This window comes from Chinchilla lanigera, unplaced genomic scaffold, assembly GCF_000276665.1.
Source record: "Chinchilla lanigera isolate Chin_1 unplaced genomic scaffold, ChiLan1.0 scaffold00147, whole genome shotgun sequence".
NCBI lineage: Eukaryota > Metazoa > Chordata > Mammalia > Rodentia > Chinchillidae > Chinchilla > Chinchilla lanigera.
The window spans coordinates 507,211-530,264 of NW_004955548.1; the positions used below are offsets into that span (position 1 = coordinate 507,211).

The window sequence follows — 23,054 nt, forward strand, 5'->3', positions numbered from 1 at the left end:
TTGAACATCACACATCTCAATTCTTTTTTCATCCCCTTTCCTTCCCTCCTCCCTCCCTCCCTTCTGTCTTTTAATAGGAGAACTTTACTCATTTGTAAAAGAGAAAAGTTTCCTGATATGATAAAAAATGAGAAAAAGATTACTAAGTCAGTCGTGTGTGAATATATTATTTTTGAAAGGTAAAAATGCATTTGTATATAACATATATGCATATAAAAACTTGTGAAGGATGAAAGATAAAATGTACAGGCTCAGTGGTGTGATTATGAATGATTTTTCTTCCGCTTGTTTGTATTTTCCACATTCCTAAAATGAGCACACATTATTGTTGTTAAAAAAATAACTGTTTTATAACTAAAAAGGGGGCAACCAACAATACTAAGTAGCTTATTTTTGAAAGTGCTAAAGCACATATTACTTAATATTACAAGCAAATGTGAAATTCAAAGTGCCACCAAACCATTTAGCTAGAATGAATTTTGCATCTTTTCTCACCTGTAAAATAAACATCATAATCTCACAGACACATTGTGGGTATTGAGTAAATAATTGAAAGCTATTTAACAGGGTTTGCTCCCCATCTTCTCATGCATGGTCCAAACTCTACAGATTTGTTTCAGCTATTTGCAATTATGGAAAAAGTAGTTGTCATCTGTACTTGAAAACAAATCCAGGAAACTGTTAGGTGAATGCCACCTTTATATTCTGTCCTGTGCTCTCCCGGCATCCTATCTACCATCCCTTGACACTAACATGTATTTTGTGTATTCCTTCGCCTTTTGCCAGATCCTGCACATTGCAAGCCCCTGTGGCTGTGATGTGCTTGAATTTTCAACTAGTAAACCCTAGCATATTCCTTTGGACACTCCAGTGTCCTGAATCCCCAGAATGACCTCTATATAATTGAGGAGGTTGCCTGCTTCTTCACTTTGTATAGACACTTACGTAGTGCTCCTCGGGCAAAGGTGTCTCATACATACCTGGTACATACCTGGGCAGTTTTTAGATTTTACCCTTTTCCCTTCATGCAGTATAGATATTCTGGGTTCATCTGGGAGTTTGATTCGACAAGTCTGAGTAAAGACATGCTTTAGTCAAAATTGTTCCTCTGGACTTGAAGATGCCATTGTGTCTTCCTAACTTCTATTTCTTTGGGGTTAGTGATTTTTTTTTGTTCTGAAGACTGGTGGTGGGAGGCCCTCTCTATTCGTTCAACAGGTACCTCTAGATTCGTGCAAATTTTAAAGGGAGGCTTCAGTCAGTCTGGAGATACTCAGATCCCTGGCTGGAAATACATCAAAGTGCTGTGTCAGGTGTGCTAGCTGTGCGTTCTTTTCTTCAGTGATAATATTTTGGGAGCTTTTCATGTCTACAGACCATTCTGCAAGTGTATATCATCAGGACAGGTGCTGGTGGGCCTGGAATTCCAACTGGAATGAGAAAAGATTCCAGAGACTCACTGTGCCTTTTTTACAAGGCAGGATAAATTCAGCTCCCTGGAACTAAGTAGTGGGGCACTTGGCTAGGATGGGAAGGGGCTCACCCAAACTACACTCCTCTCTAGCATGGGCCTGCCTTTGATTTCTCTGCTCCAGCCTGCAGCAGGTTCCAGGCTCTTCAGGACTGAGGGCCAGGATTTCCTGGATAGAGTTGCCTGCAGGAGGACTCCTGTCCCTACTGTAGATCAAAGCACTAGAGTTCCTTTTCCCCATTTTTCCTTCTCAGGAGGTGTTTGAAGAGAATTTTTTTTTACAAGTCACAAGATAATACCTCAAAATGTACTAAATAGAAACATTGGTTATTGTAGTCATTGTCTGGGACATGACTGCTCTGGATGTAATGAGTTAATTTGAGGTTAAAGTAGAAGGGCCCAATGGTAGGGGGAGACTATTATAGGTGGTATGCAAATATTTTGGATTGCAGTGTCTACATATTAATTTAATGTGCATTAACATGTATTTACACTTTAAAGAAAATGATAGTTAAGATTGAAGGTGGTGTTCCAAAATTTCCTTTTCAAAAAGTTATGGCAATAATATAAGTAAGTTTAAGAACAACGGGGCTGGGGATTTAGCTCAGCGGCAAAAGCGCCTGCCTTGCAAGCGCAAGGTCGTGAGTTCGGTTCCCAGTACCGGAGAAAAACCAAAAAAAAAAAAAAAGTTTAAGAACAACATTAGGTAGAATACAATTTTAAAAACATCACAGATATGGCAAAAATCATGTTGTTAGGAAACATTTTGCTACCGTAACTGCATTAAAGATAATATCGGCAAACACAAGTCAAGAGCACTGCAGACTTGGAGGTTTTACCCTATTGATAGGTTAACAAGCTAGCTTATGCCATTTAATGGACACCAGAAAAACACACTAGACTTCTAGATCAGGTAGTAAGGACATCATTGCACTATAAGCAGTAGCCATAGCTTCATATTGCTTTGTATTGACTCCCTTTGATGCCTGAATTCCATAAGGTGACATAAACCCCATGATGGATACCTGAAATGCAATACTTTACATTATAGGAAAGAAACCCTGTGTTGGGGAGCTTCCAGTTTTCACAGTAAGCAGAAGCAAGCCTTCTGCGTGTCCAGGGGAAAATGTTAACCCATCCCTCAAGGCTGGTTGCTGCATACACAATAAAATTGAACTGCCAGGATAAAAGGTGGTCAGAGCATCACATTCTTGGCATACAATAAGAACACTAAGGGATGCTCAGGGCACATGGCATACTGCATCTCCCAATAACAGTTTTCTCTTTCTAATAAATCCTAGTGTCGATGAGAAGTCTTAAGATTAAACAACCTCTGAGGAACTTTAGAGCTACACGAAGACATAGCTACCCTGGCATCACAAAATAAAAGAAGTGAAAATGCAAAGCAAATTGATTAATTGGGATTCTCATTCACCACTGAGTAATCTCATGCAAAAATTTTCACTAGCAAACTGACAGGAGGATGTGTGCTTGAAAATCAGAACCAGATTCCATACATATTCACCACAGACTCTGTAAAAAGCAAAAGCTAAGAGAAAAGTTGGTTTCTTCTACTTTTAAGGAAAATTCAAAGTAGAATTAAGGTCAGAGGAGCGGGATCTTCACCCACATGACACTACCCAAAACCAGTTATTTGATTTTCAGACATCAGCGTTTTGCAAGAGCCTTAGCACAAGCAGCTGCATCACTTGCTGGATAACTTAGGTATGGAGCACAGTTTCATGTACTTATTGGACATTTGTATATCTTTAGTTTGAGAAATGTCTATTCAAAGTTTTTGCCACATCCTCATTATTTTCAGTGTACTGTGATAAAGTAGCTATTTAAAATAATGAGGTAGGGGCTGGGGATTTAGCTCAGCAGCAAAAGCGCCTGTCTGGCAAGCACAAGGTCGTGAGTTCGGTTCCCGGTACGGGAGAAAAACCAAAAAAATAAATAAATAAAATAAAATAAAATAAAATAATGAGGTAGACTCGTGTACTACATGTTCACCTTGCAATGTTAAAAGAAAAATGAAGAACAACACAATACACACATCTATGTATTTATATGTATCAAGATGGAGCTCCTTTAGTTTGCTACAAGGAGGGATTTTTAAAATGGAACTCTGGTATCTCACTGGGCCTCCTGCCTTCTGGTTGTTTAGGAAGTAATATTTTTAAAAATTTTGGAATGAGTCATCTTATTATCTTTGCATTGTAACTGTTAATTTATTTCTTGGACTTATACAAATTTTTTCCCTTCCATGAACTGACTCTTTTCAGGTATTATATCATTAATTTATTATTTTATTAAAACAAGAACATGAGGTTTAGCCAAGCTCATTCAGCTGTTATATGGAATGCTTGCCTAAGGTCAAAGCCCTGGCTCTTAATCATTGCTCTGAAACAGTTGGTATGTAATAATGTTGGAATAATAAATATGTATGGAATCTGGTTCTGATTTTCAAACACACATCCTCCTGTCAGTTTGCTAGTGAAAATTTTTGCATGAGATTACTCAGTGGTGAATGAGAATCCCAATTAATCAATTTGCTTTGCATTTTCACTTCTTTTATTTTGTGATGCCAGGGTATGTAATAATGTTCTTTTATTTTGTGATGCCAGTTGGTATGTAATAAGTTGGTGTGTAATAAAGGGTAACAACAATGCTGTGGTGAGTAAATCCCGGTAAATTCCTTAAGGCGTTCTGCTCTTTAAACTCCTTGTCTTGGTTCCCACATTCTCCCTGCCTAAAACTTAAACTGCGCTTTGCTAGATAGGCCTCAACCATCTGTGGGGGGTTTACTGAGGAGAACACTTACAATTGAAAATATGCATCTTTCCCAGCTCAGGGAAAGGAAAAGGCTTCTGTCTCTAAGGCTCCATAGGAAGACAGAATCCCAGTTTTATTTTTTATAATCTTTTATTAGTAGATAATGACTACATTCCTTGTGGGGAGTTGGTGCATATACATAACATATCTTAATTAACAACAAACACAGCTGGCCTCATCTCATTTACATGAGCCAACCCTTTTTGGGAGTATGATCTAAAACTACTTGTGAATGTTTACATTTAAAAACATTATTACTGCAGGCCATGGTGGCACATGCCTATAATCCCAGTACTGATGAGGCTGAGGCAGAAGGATCTCCATGAGTTTAAGGACAGTTTGGGCTATACAGTGATTTCGAGACTAGCCTGAACTAGATAGTAAGACTCTGTCTCAAAACATTAGTACAGTAAAAGACTCATTGCTATTAATTTCCCTCAAAATATGCCACTTTATTTTGAACATGCTTATCCCATCATTCTTACCACCTTCTGAAGCAGTTCTAGATGTCCTCCTTTCTAAGATTTTTTAGTTCAGCTGTTGTGGCTACTTGATGTCCAGAGTTTATTCAAAATGTTGTCAGATCACAAATTAATCTCTTACACCTTACTTCTTCTTGAAGGACTACACTGGCAGTTGGGTTAGGTATTCTTATCCTGTACCTCAAGTGCCACTTCAGCATTAACCACACACTCAATTTCTGGTTTCCTCCCATTAAATCATGAGCTCTATGAGAATATGAAGGTCACATCTCTCTCCTTCTTTTTATATCTCTGGAGGCTTGGCTGGCCCATAGCAAACTAAACACTCAATAAATACTTAATACTTTGAATTATATTTATTATATTTCAATTAACTAGAAAGAGCTATGCCTTGAGAATCAGAACTCCTAAATATGGTAACTGAGTTTGAAAGTGGGTATGTGCAGGCAGTGCCTAGCAAAAATGTGCTCCAACAATGCCAGATAATAAGTATTGAATGTACGAAAGGATGAATGAGAAACAGACTTGGAATTCATTAATCAATTAGACTGAGTAGTGACTTAAGAATATACACTTAAGAACTAGAGTATAAGAGTTTTAATTAATGCTCTACCACTTCCTAACTGCTGCTTAGCTTCACTGTCCTACAATTCTCTTACTCGTAAAATGGGGGACAATTTTAGCACTTAGGCTGTAAGATTGTTGAGAGGATAAAATGTATTGATTAATATACACAGATAATACATATAGGTATCTGCAGTTATATTAGTGTTATTTTATTTCACTAGTATATAGAGGAAAATTAGGATAATGTTGTACACACTATTTTAAAACTTAAATTGTTAAAACATAGTTAATTTTTTTTCTTTTTCCTAGTCAAAAGGATTTTACCACCATTGGAGAAAATTTAGAAGATAAAAATGATCAGTGTCTGATAAATAGCAGCAGAAATACATCCCTAATCTTAAAGATTAGAACAACCAAGTGGGAACGGATAAAGGAAGAGCAAAAGTATCAAGTCACAATACCTGCCTTAAAGGTTTCTAAGTATAAAATGTGGCACAGGATACTATCATGCTATAATGCCTGGGAGTCTTGAATGCCATGTTAAAAACTATAGTCCCAAAATGAGGAACTCAGGTGCTGAGGCAGGGTCTAATGAGCAAACGAGGAGGAGAAGGAAACAGAGGTGTGTGTGTGTGTGTGTGTGTGTGTGTGTGTGTGTGAATAAGTGACATTTATCTTTAACATTTTAGCTAGAGATGCATAAAAATTACCTGTGCTGCCAGCATCAAAATATTATCAGTTTTAGTATTTCTTAATAGTAATTTATTGTTTATTTTCATATCTACCGAATTTATTGAAGAATATTTGAAAAATTATAAAGTAGAAGATGCATGATTTTGACATATTGAAGCAGGATATATCTAAGGAAAAGGCTGGTGAAAGACGGGAGGGTCGGCCCACCTTACAGCCCACTTTCTGGACTAGAGCTGAGGTATATAGCAACCAAGGAACAACCTGGGGAAAGGGAGGGCCCACCTTGGAGCACACTTTCTGAGACTAGTCGACCTTCTGATTTAAACATTAGCCTAGGACCAGTACAACCAAGGCGAAACATAATGGGACAACAAAATCAGATAACTTAGTTTATACAGAATAAGTCCCTGGGCATGCAGTAGTGGTCTTCTGAAATGTTTTGCAGACCCCAGCCTTAATTACAATGTCACTGACTATACAGATTTGACACCCTTCTCCTTGTGGGCTTTGAATGCCATGACAGTTCCTCCAAGGGCCACAAAAGTAAAAATTCCACAGCCCAGCAGAGGGCTGAGTCAAGCTGCTCATTGGAAGGAGTCATATCTCAGGCCAAACCCTAAATCCCACCCTAAATCCGAAGGCTTAAGACCCTCAACACCATCCCCCCTGGTTGCAATGCGCTCTTCTCTTTTGGCCATTTGTACTCTGTGTGTCTTATCTCTATCTCACCCATTCTCTTTCAAATAAATCCTTGATCTCGCTGCTACTCTTGAGTGTAATATTTAGGCTTATGCAATATTTAAGCCCAATTCCTTGTTTAAGACATCAAGCACCTGGGCAAGACTTGCAAAGTGATATAATGTCACCCATCATGACAAGAGCTACAGGCAATCACAGATAAAGTGTTAGTATATTTTCTTTGATTTTATATATGTATAAACCTAGAAAATTAGTGGATGAATAATTATGAAGTTCTGTGACCTGAATGTTTGTGCCCCCCCCATTTTTTGACTTTTCTTAGTACATCTTTGCAGTATGTCTTAGTTACTTTTCTCTCATTACTGAGACAAAATACCTGACACCCCAAATTAAAGGGGGAAAGGTTTATTTACCTCACAGTTTGTAGAGGTTTCAGTCCATAATTGGCTGGCTCCAAGGTAAGGCAGCACACGGCAGAGGGGCAACTGTTCATGGCAGCAGGAGACAGCAAAAGTACCGAGAGAGGGAGAGGGAGAGGGGGAGGGAGAGGGAGTGGGAGAGGGAGAGATTCTTTCTGTCTCTTACTGATGGAGACCACTATGAAGCAGCTCTGAGAAGGATTTAATATTAACCAACTGGCTTTTTTTGTTTACTTGTGAGCCTGACCAAGGCCTAGGCCCCTTGGTTGGAGATGGGCAGCAGATTTGTAGTAAGTGAAACTCTATAAGTCACTGGTCTCAGCAGAGGCCTGTAGTGGCCTGTGAAGCCCTGAAGACTCAAAGGACAAGATAAGGCCACAGATGAGGATGCCTGGCTGCAACCCCAATAAACTTAAAGGAGACTGCAGCTGCAGGCAGTCTCTTACAGTTGACAATAAATGTCAACCTGGAGATAAAACAGTCTCCTAATTAGCATACTTTACTACCTGGGGAAGTTTTTGAACTGTATCCCAAGATCCCAGTCAGATTCCCACATTTTCTTCAGTATCCCCCTCCTTTCTCCCCTGCCCAGAGAAGCTCTTTGTCTTAGCCCCTAGAGAATCTCAAATTCTGTTAGAAGGTTTTGGTCCTCCTGGAGCCATAAATCATATCACTTGTCTCTTTTATTTGAGCCTTCACTGTCCACTCGTTTGGGAGACTGTGGGCCTGATCAGTCCACAATAACTAAGTGATAATATAAACATTGTATGCAGGCTTCCTTCTTTAGGATGCGTGCAGTACTCACACCCATAATCCCAGCACCCTTAATTTCAGCATTACACTAAGAATAAATCACACACTCTAGACTCAGCTACCTCTGATAAAGCCAGACCTAAAAGGCATGAGGCTTTGGGGGGACATCTAAACACAAACTATATAACAGCACATAATGATTACATTCATTATGGAAAATTGATACATGAATATAACACATTTCAATTATTTTCTACTTCCCTCCCTTTTATTTTGCCAGTATCAGATTCATTTATTTATGTCAGAAAATCTTAAAAATTTAATTATCATATACGCAGAGTATAAACCATACTAATAGGCATAAAGCAAGGAAGACAACTGAACTAAGTCAAGGTACATTTGGAAATACGCTGCCTGCGCTCTATTATAATAACTTTTCTCATTTTTCCTATTATCTGTCTTTTGTACTTTGTTGTATAGTAAGTTTACATGGTTATAAAAAAACCATGTAATATTCAAGCTTCTGTTTCCGATTTACTTCTCTTAATATTATGGTCTCAAAGTGCATCCATTTTTTCTACAAATGACTCAAATTTATCTTCTTTTAGGATACAATAGTACCCCATTGTGATTAAATATCACATTTTCTTTATTCATCGGTTGATGGACACATAGACTATTTCTAAGATTTAGCTGTTATGAATTTTGGTGCTATAAACGAGAATATGCATGTATCACTCTAATATAATGCATTTAACTTTTTGGGGATGATACCTGGAGAGGGAAGAACCAAATAGAATTTCTATTTTTAGTTTTTTTGTGAACTCTCTATACTGAGTTCCACTGCAGCAGAAGATGTGCTCCCCCCCAGCCGGTATACTTCAGTCTGTTAGTTTCCCAGGTAATAGTTCCAGTTACAGTTCCTGCTACTTTTGTTTCTTTGAAACAGCTGGTCACTGGTACATGGCTGGTCACCATGGGATGTGGGAAAAGAGAAGGGAAAAAACCATGATGCATATTGTAAGAACCAATCCTCAACTGATAAGCTATTTTGTTTCTATACTTCCTCTTTGCTTATCCCATATAAGCCCTAGACCACCAGAGATTTAGGCCTGATATTTTGGGAATGATCCCAAACAATGCCCATTGACATACAATAAATCTGTCTCCAAATCCTGGGCGTCGTTTCAGTGTTTCTGTTTTGCCATAGCACCATAATGGTTGTATCAGTTTACTCTCCCCACAACAATGAAGAAGGGTTCCTTTCTCCCCACAGCCTCACCAGTGTTTGTTGTTTGATTTCTTTTTTTGTTTTTGTTTTTGTTTTTGTTTTTCTCCGGTACTGGGAACCGAACTCACAACCTTGCACTTGCCAGGCAGGCACTTTGCCGCTGAGCTAAATCCCCAGGCCCCTGTTGTTTGATTTCTTGATGGTAGCCATTCTTTCTGGAGTGAGATAGAACCTCAGTGTTGCTTTAATTTGCATTTCCCAAATAACTAGTGACGGCGAACATTTTTTCATGTATTTACTGGTCATTGTATTTCTTCATCTAAGAAAGGTCTATTCATTATACATGCCCAATTTTTAATTGAGTCTTCAAATGTGAAGAGTCTAATTTTTTTGAGTTCTTTATATATTGTAGGTATTAGTCCTTTGAGGAGTACCTGGTAAATATTTTTTCCCATTCTGTAGGTTATCTCCTCACTTGATCGGTGTTTCTTCTATGCTGTGCAGAAGCTTTTTAATTTGATTTGATTCAGTTTGTTGATTCTTGTTTTTTTTCTGTGCAATCAGGATGTTGTTGAGAAAGTTTTTGCCTACACTTATGTCTTCAAGCGTTTTACCTATTTAGTCTTCCAGTAGATTGTTTCTGTTCCAATATTTAGATATTTGATACATTTTTATTTTAGTTTAGTGCATGGTGAGAGATATGGATCTAGGCTCAACCTTTGGCATGTGGATAGCCAGCTTTCTCAGCACCATTTGTTAAAGAAGAAATCTTTCCTTCAGTGAAGGGCTTTGGCCCCTTTGTCAAAGATAAAGTAGCTGGGCTGGGGATATGGTTCATCAGCACAAGCACCAGCCTAGCAAGCACAAGGTCCTGAGTTCAATTCCCAGAACCCCCCCCCCAAAAAAAAGATAAAGTAACTGAGTGTGCCTGGAGTTGTTTCTGTATCTTCTTTTTTTTTTTTCCTTTTTGCATTGATCCACAAGTCTGGTTTTTGCCTATTACTATGCTATTTTTGTCACTGTAGGTTTCTAGTATGGTTTGAAATCTGGAATTGTGGCAATCCCTGCCTCGCCCTTGTTGCCAAGATTTGCTTTTACTATTCTAGGTCTCTTCTGATTCTATATGGATTTTAAGATGCTTTCTCCAGATTTGTAAGAAATATTTTTGGTATTTTCATTGGGGTTACACTAAATCTACATAATAGTTTTGGAATTATGGCCATTTTGACTGTATTAGTTCTGTTTATCCAGAAACAGGGTATATCTTCACATTTTCTGATATCCTCTATTATCTCCTTTTTCAGAGTACTATAGTTTTTTAGTGTTTCCTTTTTCCTGATGCTCTTGTGAAACTTATTGTTTCTGTATTAGTGAGTTTTTTATTGGTGTACAGAAGATCTATTGACTTTTGAGTGCTGCCTTCACATCATACTATACTACTGAATTTGGCTACTAGTTCTAGGAGTCTTTTGGTGGAGTTTTCGGGGTCTGCTATATAGAAGATCATGCCATCTGCAAATAATAATAATTTAACTTCTTCCATCCCTATCCATGTCCCTTTTATTTCTTTCTCTTATCTAATTGCTCTTAAACTTTGAGCACTATATTGAACAGAAGTGATGATAGTGGCCATCCTTGTGTTTTCCCTGATTTTATAGGGGAACTTTCAGCTTTTCTCCATTTAGCACGATACTGGCAATTGGTTTATCACAGATGGATTTTATCAGATTGAAATAAAGATATTCTGTTCCAATTTGCTTTAGGATTTTTACCATGAATGGATGCGAGATTTTGTCCAATGCTTTTTCTGCATCTGCTGAGGTGATCATGTGGTTTGTGTTCTTCCTTCTTTTGTTAATATGGAATATTACATTTATTTATTTGTATATGTTGAACCATTCCTCCATCTGTGGAATGAATCTTACTTGCTCATGGTCTATGGTCTTTTTGATGATTTGCTGCATTCTATTTGGTAGTACCTTATTGAAGATTTTTGCATGTATGTTCTTTAGGGAAATTGACCTGGAGTTCTTTTTTTTGGTTGGACCATTTTCTGGTTGTGGAGTCAGGGTAATGCTTGCTTCCAGGAATGACTTTGGAAGTTCTCCTTCCCTTTCTATTTCATTAAAGAGTTTGAGGAATATTGACCTTAAATATTCTCTGAAGTTCTTGTAGAATTCAGAGGTGAATTCATCAAAACCTGGGCTTTTCTTTGTTGGTAGCTTTTTATTATTATTTCTTCAAATTTGCTGATTCATATAGGCTTATTTAGGACTTTTATATCTTATTCATTTAGCTTTGGTAGTTCACATGTAATCTAGCCATTTCTAATAATCTATCCATTTCTTCCAAATTTTTCAGAAGAAATATAGATTCTCAAAGTAGGCAATGACAGTCATCTGCTGTGTTTCTTCCCGAAGGCTTACTCTATAAATTTAAAATTAGGCAAAGGTACATAAATCATGGCAATAACACCCGTTGTCCTACAGGCCTACCAATTGATTGCTTTAGTCTCACACTTTATTTTATTTCTAACCCTTTGTAATGACTTTGCCTATTAATATTCAAACAACACACAGGTGAATAATTCTAAACAAACACACTAAAATTATAGAATACTTTCTTAGAAATTCTCAAGGTATGAATAATAATGAGTAGGACAAGGGTGTGAACATTTTATTTTAGGTCACATTTAAAATTATTTTGTACCTAACAACTATAATCAAATAAATGTCATTAACTGATAATTTTATCTAGCTGAAGTCAACAAAGGGATGATAAAAGGCACACACCAGGAAGTGATATGATGGTTTTAAAAGGTGGCTGCAGATCACTGGGTGCTTCTCCCAAGAGGTGAGATCTTCCTACTGCAGCAAGTTCCCAATGCTGTGAACATTCTGCTTGTGAGCTTTCACAGATCTGAATGGACCTCACATTATGAACATTAATTGATGCAAACAAATCATGGAAGTAGCTCATGTGTCTGCCAGACATTGTCACAGTTGTGCTGCTGTGTGCTTACTGTACAGTGCAGTAGTGTACAGTATTTTGTGTGTTTTTTGTACTTTACATTGTATATTTGTGTCAAAAGTTTACAAGCCCAACTTTGTCGACCTTATGAACGAAAGCAACTTAAGAATATTCTCCCAGAATGGAACTCATTCGTAAGTCAGGGACTTACTGTACTTGAATCTTGTAAAGATGACTTTCAAAGTTTCAATCTATAGGGTACAGTAGTACTGGTGCTATGTGACTGACTTCCAGGGCGAGATCATAAAATGTCATATAGCTTGCACCTTATTTACATGAAACATTTGCTTTTGAAACCCTGAGATGTCCATTTTGGATATGCTACATGTGGACTATCTGATTGATATTCCCGTGGTATGTCTGCCCATTAACCATATCAGTCTTACCTGTTCCAGTGCCCAGCTATTTGCATCATCTACAGACTTTTAAGGTCCTCTAAACTGAGTCATCTCTGAGACCCCAGTCATTGTACAGCACAAAAGAGCAGCCCTTGCTTTGTGCTGACTTTTGACTCAGAATCTGTGAGCATAAATATCAGTTATAGTTTACACCAATTTTGGGGTCGTTTGTTATGCATTAATAGATAATTAGAAAAGTCAAGTTGCAAGTTATAGCCACAGACGCAAAACTGTCATGAAACCAATGTGTAATCAAGTCAGCCAAATAGAGTTGGTGATGTATGAGAAAAAGTAACAAAAGGAATATGGAGTTCTAAATTAGCTGTTCAGGGGTGGGGCTTTAGCTCAGTGGCACAACGTCTGCCTGGCAAGCACAAGGTCATGAGTTCGATTCCCGGTACCAGAAAAAAACCAAAAAACTAAATTAGCAGTTCGTTTTTGAGGAATGAATTTCACGTAAATGTCTGCATTACTGATACCTCCTGAAAAAAATATATTTGGCATCCATAGGCCTGGATTGACTCATGATAACAACTAGCAAGAAGTAAGAAGGAGTTGTCTCATTTGGATAGGGCATGTATTCCCCAGTTCAACCACATTCCTGCTCACCCAGCTTCACACACCTACAGTATAGGTTATTTCTAAACTTTGTAGTTGCAACACCTGAGCTAACAGAACTTGGCAGATGCTAGGACATTTCTAAGCCCAAGAACTGTCGACCACTTCTCCAAACACTCCATTCACCCTCTGTTAGAAATGCACAGTGGGGGGGGGCTGGGGATTTAGCTCAGTGGCAAAGCGCCTGCCTGGCAAGCGCAAGGTCGTGAGTTCGGTTCCCGGTACCAGAGAAAAACCAAAAAAAAAAAAAGAAATGCACAGTGGTAAAAAATGTTGTGAATTTGCCCAGCAGATCTATCTAAATGCTTCATGTTCAAGGAAATCTTAGGAATTCCTATAGTTTTTTTTTTACAGTAAAATATCTATTATGCATATATGTAAAATATATTGTATGTATTTAGTTCCAAATGATACTACCTTTAGAGAATAAATAAAAACAATATTATCTGGCCAAGCAAAAGAAAATATACTTTGAAAGATTCAAACATATTTATGATACACAAAATATTCTAACATGACATTTCATAGTCATGGCATTCATAGTTTTCTCTGAATCAATCACTATAATATTAAAACATGATACAAATTACAAGAAATCTTGGCAATAACTTCCACCAATTTCAAATTTCAACAACCATGCATGAGAATGAACATTTGCCCACACACTCGCCCACACAAAGAACTGCTAATCTTCTAAATCCTTATTTCATTTTATTTCAGATTTCTTTGTTTTTGGTTTCTCTTTGCCGTTTTGAGACAGGGTCTCACTATGTTGTCCAAGTTAACCTTGAATTTGCTGTGCAACTCATACACCACCATACCCAACTGATTGCTATGATTTTTGATGAAAACAATTCCTATTCTCTTAGCCTCCTACTTGAAACACACCAACAGCTTCCATTCACATTTTTAAAAAGTCAAACTTTTTGCAATGAGCTAAAAGATATCCTTATGTGATAATATTCCTGTCAAGTTCTCTGATCTCATATGCTACTAGGCCTGCCTTTGTCAGTAAGATGTCTTTGTATTCCCCAAAAAGTACTACATTACTTCTCACCTCTGATGTTTTATGTTTATTAATCTTGCTTCCAATGTTCCTCCCTTTTCTCTTAGCTCCTCCTCTTTCTCATCATCCAGGTCCTCTTTCAAAATTTATTTCCTCCAAGAGGCTTAGGCTGTTTAATCTATAGTAGCAATGTGTGCCCACAGGTTTTCTCAGTAACTTTATCACACTGTTCTCTATTTTTTTTAGTCACTATCTGAAATTATCTTACTCCTTGGGTCTCTTGTTTGTTTTTTTGTTGTTTGTACCCAGTATAGTGAAAGTTCTATGAGGATGGGGCCCTGTCTATGTTGCTTCTTTCTGTATCCCTATTACCTAAAATAGTAAAGTAAGTCCCCTACTTACAAATGAGTTCTGGTCTGAGAGAACTGTTTGTAAGTCAGATACTTTCATAAGCCAACAATGTGAGTCTTACACGGTATACCTGTGAAAGTTCACAACTCGAATGTTCATAAATCAGGGACTTAGTGTACTTGGCACATGCTAGATGCCCAACTATTGTTTATTAAAGTAATAAAAATTATATTTTATTAGCCATATTTGCTTCTTTTGTAACTACTTTTTGTCCTTTTCCCATTTTTCTATTTATACACCCATGTTATTAACTTGTAAGAGTTTTTTAAATATACGGATGCTATCTTTCTCTTTCATTCATGTATTGTTTGTTTTGCAGGGCTTGTTTAGTAAAATACCACCTACTGGGTGGCTTAAAACAACAGAAATTTATTCTTATAGCTCTGGACACTAGATTTCTAAAATCCATAGAGCTGTGCGTCCTCTGAGACTGTAAGTAAAATCTTTCTTTACCTCTTCCTAGCATCTAGTGGTGGCTGTTGGCCCTTGGCATTCTTTGGCTTAAAGCTGTATGATTCCAATTTTTGCCTCTGCCTTTACATTATGTTTTCTTTTGCTTATAGTGACATCAGTCTTGTTGGATTAAAGTTCTGCCTAGTGACATCATCTAAATCTGTTTATATCTGAAAAGACCTTATTTCCAAGAATAAGTAACATTCACAGGTCATGGGAGTTAGGTTTTCAACACATCTTTCTAGGGACATAATTCAACCCACAGCACCTGTAGTTTAAATATTTTTCTCCAGTTTGTGTTCTGTCATTTAAATTTGTATGAATAATTTGGCTTCCTTTATAACTTTGTGTATTAGCAATGGAACCTAAATGGGAATAACCAAAGTAAGGCAAGGGAAAGTGATCCCATCAATACTTAACCATGTAAATTTTCTATCTCTTTTTGTAGTGCTGGACATCAAACCTAGGGGCTCATGCAAACTAAGCAAGCACTCTCCCATGGAGCTGTACCCCTCGCCTTTGCATGATTTTATGATATTCCTCTGACCTCACCTCAAAGTTCAAGGGAAAGCAGAAATGGTGTTAGCATAGGTCTGAAACTAGAAGGGTGAATGGCGTTCTCATGGTTCATACATAGATCAGCTCAGGTCAAGCAGTTTAGAAGATTATGTGTATGGGGGAAAGAAACTTTTCCAGCAGAGTTGTAAAGAACAGAAAAGAGTAGCTATGAGTCTCTGATATCTTGAGATACATTCTGCAGTGCCTGGAATTAAAAGAAAAATAATATCCACCTGCTTTTCAATAGATAATGAGGTATTGAATATTTTTGCTCTCACATTCAGACATATTACTGCATGGATTTTTTTAAAATAATTTCAGACTATGTCTCTTGAGTTAAATATATTATCGGCCAAATGATCCAAACTCTTACAATCATGATCTTCTTAAAATTTATTTAGGCCCATTCTCACACTACAAGTCTTGGCATCAAAGTTGTAATGCCATAGCTTATGGGAAAGTCAGAGTGATTGTATTCCTAATATCCAGTTTCAGTTCATCATAGGCACTTATTTTTAAAGAAAAAGAGAAAACCACACCAGATACACAGAGAACCACTCTAGGTAGAAACTGAGAGACTCATACCCATAGAGCATGCCAAGGTTCAGACTACCTTCTCCAAAGCTTAACATTCACCTAGGTGAGTATAATGAGAGGAAAATATGACAATAAGCACAGTCCACAGTGTGGGAGAGAGTGGTCTGTTATCTGACATTCCTCCTCCTTCCCTGTGTCTGGTTGAATGATTTTAGAGGAAGAGGGGGATAAAGAGATTTTTAATCTGGATATCTAGGGTAAGATTATTGTCCTATGTAAGTAATCATCACTAATGTTAAAGCTTGATTTCTATGGAACTCATTGACAAGGGCTCACACCCAAGCATCTCTCTTAGGTTTTCATGGCATTTATAAGGTTGCACCATATCTTGCATGTGGCTTCTAGTAAGACCATCACATGGCATTCCTGTAAACATAGGTCTTTTTGTCTTACTCTGTAACAATCTCTGGTAAGCCTGTATCTCAATAACTTTCCTCTCTCCAGATCCAACTTTAAATCTTACAGTCATAACAAGATTTATATTCCATACCTCTTCACAATTGAGAACTTTGGGAGGCGGACAATCCTGACTCTTTCTATCCTTAGCCACACTACCACATCATCTTTTCAGTTTTCTTTCCAGGCTCCTGTACCACCTAGGAAGTTCAAAAACTCAATAGTAAATCAGATCCACTAGAGGAATGAGAAGTGATCCTTATAATCGTACAGAGATCCTTAAACTTTATGTACATTTCTTTCAGGATCCCAATCTCTTGGCTTTGGAGAAGAGAACTCAGCAAGCATGGCCATCCAAGATTCTGAATGGAGACCAGAAGGGATAGGGGTTTTTTCATAAACACTATACTTTCCCAAATATGAATTCATTTTCTTTTCCTGGTATTATACTATCTTTCTCTTCATATTAAGAACTATCAAATTAGCTTACCCTCTCTCTGCCCTTTTGGAGACATGCATCCTAAACGAAAATCTGCTGTCCTTCTCACTTAGCTTTAGAAAATTTTAAAACTTTTTTCTCAACATGTGTCATCTACCTCTAATTCCTCAGAAAACTCCAAGGCCAATAAAAGATCTGAAATAACATCTTTACATCATTTTAGTAAATATAAAAGCATTTTGAGAAAAATTTTAACCTGTCCTTAAAATATTACTTCACTATGACCAGCATCTTATGTAGCATAAAATGCATGTATCCCTATATCCCTGAGCTACATCCCTAGGAATCCCCAGTCACTCAATTTTATTTTTTGAGACAGGATCTAAGTTGCTTAGGCAGGACTTCAACTTGCAATCCTCCTACCTGAGCTTCCCAAAGTCCTGGATTACAGGTGTACTACATATATATGTTTTCATCCAAGAAATTTAGAGGTTTCAAACAAAAGACTTACCCAACATGGGACAAAAGGACAACTACAAAGCATGCATCACTAAGAGAAATACAATTCCACTTGCTAAACTTCATTTGCAATGATTATGTCACTATGGCATCTATACATTCACGGACTTCTTTTTAGTTAATTCTTAATTTTCATAAAATCATGTCTATATTGCTCTAAATACAGTCTCCAGAATGAAATGTATCTAATTAGCTTCAGTACTGGGTGCCTTCATTGAACAAATGTTTACTAATCATCAGCTTGATACAAAGAACTCTATAACACACAAAGTATGCAAAGTAGAACAAAACAGATGTGTTGTTCTGGCTTTTGTGGATTGTACAAGTCCTGTAGATTTGGATAAAGAAAGAATTACACTCAGCTACACGTCAAATCCTCTTAGAAACCATTCGCTGATGTAAATGAGTCGACTTTCTTTAATTTTTTTTTTTTTTTTTTTTGGTTTTTGTCTGGTACCGGGAACCGAACTCACGACCTTGCGTTTGCCAGGCAGGCGCTTTTGCCGCTGAGCTAAATCCCCAGCCCCAGTGAGTCGACTTTCATTGACTATGTATAAGGCTTTATAGAACCATGATAGGTACAGTTATAGTTTTCTAATAATCCCTGTTTCACAGAAGCAGCACAGAGACCTTGGTAAGTGACCACTTGAAGTTAGGTATCAGGTAAGCCACAGAGTGGATTTGCGGCTAGACTTGTCTGATACCACAGCTCATCCTTGTAAACTGCTTCCTTCCAGCCATCATCATTAATAAAATAGTCTGTATGATTTTAAATTAAATTTGGCCTAAAGATGCTCTATTTGACTGCTTAAATAACAAACTGCAATCTAACTTAATTGGACAAATGAAGGTCTAATTTAAAAAAGTACTTTTGTAACAAATAGCTGAGTCTCAGCTAATCATAATGTTATGGCTTATGTCTAGATGTCCCCTGAAGCCTCATACACTCATTGGTGGGGCTTTGGGGAATGACTGGATAATAGGTGTGTGATACTGGATTAGCCCGCTGATCAGTTTAGCATAGCCCTGGGTATGGATAATGGGAAGGTCCACCCTGGGTGTAAGTGGCAGAAGCCAACAGGCTTGCAGCCTGAATGGAATAAAAAAAGAATGGAAGGCTTGCTGCTTTGCTGCTTTCTGCCGGCCCTGACACGGACTGTTTCTCCTCCACCACGCCCCTCTGCCATGCTGCCCTGGCTTTGGAAAGGAAAGCAGGGAATAAAAATGTTTCTCTGGTAACTGTGGAATCAAATAAGGGAGGGAAGGCAAAGGGGATTTTAAAAAACAAGGAATTAGGTTGTATTATGTACATGGACCAACTTCCCAGAAACAATGTAAACATTATGTGCTACACACATGTACTAATAAACTAAAATAATTTTTTTTTTTTTTTACTCCGGTACCGGGAACCGAACTCACGACTTTGCGCTTGCCAGGCAGGCGCTTTGCGGCTGAGCTAAATCCCCAGCTCCTAAAATAAAATTTTTAAAATCTTTCAAAAGAGCGTATAACATCACATAGGAAAATAAAAAGTCCAAAAAATTACATAAAATGGCCAAGATGTGAAAACTGGACTTCTCCCAGATTTTCTTTATTTTTAAAATGCTAACTATATTCCGGAACAATACCTCCTTTTTACAACAAACTTTTGAAATAGGCTAGTATAGGATGGTTTGAAAGTGATGTTGTTTATATTACGTGGAACCTAAAGAAAATATTTTCGGTGTGGTACAAATCAGCATAAACAACAAGCCTTTTTATGCTGCAGGATGAAGTATTTTTTAGAGTGAAAACTTCATAATTTCTGAGTTACGCTAGGTGGGAGGGGCAGTGGTGGGTGATATATGCCCTACCTAGCAATCAGAAAAGGAGCAAGTACAACCTCAAGATGGTGATTCCATTTGTGAACCCTCGCATTGGAAAGAATCAAGAGGAGTAACTGGCGGCGCGCAAAGGAGCACAGCTTACAAACAGGCGGCAAGGGGACAGCAAGCGCGTAAGCCTGGGGGTGGGGCGCTCTTGCAGCAAGGGCTGCCAGAAGTAGGGGAGCAGCTCGCCAGTGACGTGCACTCCTCACGTGACCCGAGCCGCAGACCTACGCAGCCTTCGGTGCAGCCCTCACTCTCCTCTGGCTACCAGCTCCCCGCTGCCCTGCACACAGCAGGGTAGCATTGGCAGGGGGAAAGCAGAGCAGGTAAGGGCCCCAGGGCCCGCGCCAGGCGGCGAGGCAGCAGCAGCACCTTGCCCAGCTGGCGGTGGGTGCAGGAGAATCGAGAGGCTGGGCCCGAAGCTTTCTCCAAGCCCCGGCATTCTTGGACACACTGATAGTGATCTCCCGGTCTTGAGGATGCAGGGGCAGCTCGGGTACCAGGGGGAGGGGCGGCAGAGCAACTAAGAGGGAAGGGAGATTACCCTGCTCCTAAAAGCTGCGGGGGGCGGGGAGAGTGGGAGGGGGCGGCCCAGCGGGAGACGGGTGGAGATCCTGGGCTCGTGGGGTTTGGGCGGGGAGAGGAAGGGAGGAAGGGGTCAGGGCGCGGGAGGGGGTCGAGGCAGTGCTGAGCGCTGGGCTGGTGCTGCTGGGCTCTTCCCACCTCTGCAGATCTGTGGGGCCCTGGGCCAGGCGGCGCTCGTGGCAGCAAGAATCGGGAAAGGGAAGAGGAGGAGAGACAAGGATAGGCCCAGGTCTGTGCGGGTGGAAGGGGACGCGTGTGGAAAGCCCAGTTCGAGACCCTACCCCACCTCTCCCTCCCCTCCTTCCTTGCCTCTTCCCACCCCATTTCCGTCCTCCATTTTGGTGCCTGCAGAGCTCTGGAAAAGGAAAAATGGTGGGCTTTGGGGGAAGGAAGAGGAGAGAATTGGAAGGAGGGGCTCAAATTGGAGGGCCACTAGAGTGTGTGTGGAGTTTCTAAGATGGGGGAAAATGACATTTAAAAGGAAAAAAAAAAGCTTTTTGATAAGTATCAGGGCTCTGAAACCTGCTGGTCAGTGCACCAAGCATTCAGTCTCTCTCCTTGCCCTTGTCTTACTTGTGTTCAAAGAAAAACAACCAGAAAAAAAAATCTCATCATGGCCAATATCCACCAGGAAAACGAAGAAATGGAGCAGCCAATGCAGAATAGAGAGGAAGACCACCCTTTGGGAGGAGGTGAAGGCCGCCAGCCTGCAGGAAATAACAGACGACAGGCTCGCCGACTTGCCCCCAATTTTCGAAGGGCCATACCCAATAGGCAGATCAATGATGGGATGGGTGGAGATGGAGATGATATGGAAATGTTCATGGAGGAGATGAGAGAAATCAGGAGAAAACTTAGGGAGCTACAGTTGAGGAATTGTCTGCGTATTCTTATGGGGGAGCTCTCCAATCACCATGACCACCATGATGAATTTTGCCTTATGCCTTGACTTCTACCACGTTCCATGAGATTGATACTGTGATTCCCACTGTTTTCATTGCATTTTCCTAATATGCCTTTATTGATCCATTTGCTGTGAACCTTTTGTTATTTCCATGTGTCAGGTGGGTCTTGTGTTGCCAGCATCTAAATTTCTGTCACCAGTAGAATTTTATATATTTGCATGGAAAAATGTGAAGTTAATAAAGCACTTAATAAGCTATGTATACATGTCTTGTCTCCTTTACAATTATGTATATATAAATACAAGATATAAACCCAAAAAAGAAATACACCAGAGTGTTAATTTGGGCATACGTCTGTCTGGTAAGATGATATGTGATTTTTTGTTTTCTATTTCTTATGTGAAGTGTGAAAATAATTTTTCAACGAGTGTTTCTAGCATAGTAATTACAGGCTCAACAAACTTAAGAGTAAACACTCTCATTATTACAAATACATTCCTTTAAAAGGTCTGTTTCTTTTTGGTGATATAGGGAGCAGTGCTTATCTTACAGGGCTGCTGAGTGGAATCGACCAGGTGTAGAATTGTATTGGTCTTGTTCCTGTCCAACTCCTCACCGTTTAATGGGACCCACATACTTGCAGAGAACTAGAGGAAGCTCAGTTTGTAATATGCTCCCGCTCCTGCTCACAAGTCCATACAACAAAAATAGGTGGGTTCCCCCCTGTCATTCCCCCTCTATTACTTACGATTCTCCTGCTCTTCTAATTATTAATGTGTTAGTTAGACATACATTCTCTTCTGCTGAGTTCTGTTTCTATTCTTACTGGTAACATAATTAGAGTCGTCAAGATACCTGAACCCCATGATTTCTCTGGAGTTCCTAGAGAGCCACATCTCCCCTGTGACCTCTGTAGAACAATGAAGAATGCTTTTCAGATTTATATTTCAGATTTATATACAATTTCAGATTTATATTTATTCAGTTGAGTGCAAGTCTCATGATTCTTGGGCTTACATAGGTGTTTAACAAAATACTGCTTTCTGGTTTTATTTTTATGCTCCTCTTCTTCAAAGAACTCAGACATGAACGCCCTGGGGCCTAGCTCAGGAGATGCATCAGGTTGTTTCACCAAACTGTGGCCAGAATTGTATTACAGCAAAACTCCATAGCATAAATAAACTGAAGGCTTTATTTTTGCATGTTTAAATCCTTTGTGTAGTTTTTGTCAGAGACTTTTGCCAGGTGTTTTAGTTACTCCTTTGTTGTTGGGAAAAAATACCCAACACCCACAAGTTAAAGGAAGAAAGGTTTATTTTAGCTCACAGTTTGTAGAAGTTTCAGTCCATAGTTGGCTGGCTCCAAGGCAGGGTAGCATGGCAAAGTATAATGGCAGAAGAGAAACTGTTCATGGTGTGGCAAGCAGAAGGCAGTGAAGCAGTGAGCCTTCCTTTTGATTTTATTCTATTCAGGCTGCAAGCTTATTGGAAGGTGTCACCCACACCCAGGGTGGGCATTCCCATTATCCACACAGGGAATTATACTAAACCAATCAGCGGATTGTTTTAGTTAACACCCCTCAGTCCATATTCAGACACCTTAGATTCAGCCACCTCCAAAAAGCCCCACTTATGATCATATGAGGGTTTGGGGGGACATATTCATACAATACATAGCAGAGGGACTGCCCATCCAGTTTTACAGATTTACCCAGGCATGGAAGTTATATTGCAAGAACACATTTTTATTAAAGCTGAAGCCTTCTCCATCTATACCTGAAACACAATACTACTTTGTAAGCTCTTAGAAACTACATTAAATATTTGAAATTATGACTTCTATGGAAATATGTGCCTTTCCCTAGAGGGTGATTTTATCTTAATCATCCAGGAGCTCAATTTCTAGTATGGTGTCTGACACAGTGGATATTAAAATATTATTTTGACTAACCTAATTGAATTACAAACGCTGCACAGTATTGTTCCTAATAGACTCTTTAACTTGGAGGTTGAAAGCAACTAATTATGTGGAAAATATTATATTTAATTTCCAAAGGAGCATAGCAAAGTCTCTAAAAATCCAAAAAACTTTTTAAAACCTTTTACATAATAGTGTTGAAGG

At 38.8% G+C, this 23,054-nt stretch overlaps 1 protein-coding gene across 4 annotated transcripts; it reads left to right on the forward strand.

The window, feature by feature from the left end:
- The first annotated feature begins 19,633 nt into the window (after window positions 1-19,633).
- On the forward strand, window positions 19,634-21,196 carry Ngfrap1 (nerve growth factor receptor (TNFRSF16) associated protein 1). 4 transcript variants are annotated; one of them, XM_005411988.2, is made up of 3 exons: window positions 19,634-19,769; window positions 20,175-20,257; window positions 20,614-21,196. In XM_005411988.2, exon 3 carries the CDS (start codon window positions 20,642-20,644, stop codon window positions 20,975-20,977), a length of 336 nt encoding a protein of 111 aa, XP_005412045.1. In that variant the 5' UTR covers window positions 19,634-19,769; window positions 20,175-20,257; window positions 20,614-20,641; the 3' UTR covers window positions 20,978-21,196. The 4 variants fall into 4 exon arrangements, with proteins under 4 accessions (XP_005412045.1, XP_005412047.1, XP_005412046.1 ...); XM_005411990.2 differs by having other exon boundaries at window positions 20,660-21,196; XM_005411989.2 differs by lacking the exon at window positions 20,175-20,257.
- The last annotated feature ends 1,858 nt before the right edge of the window (window positions 21,197-23,054 follow it).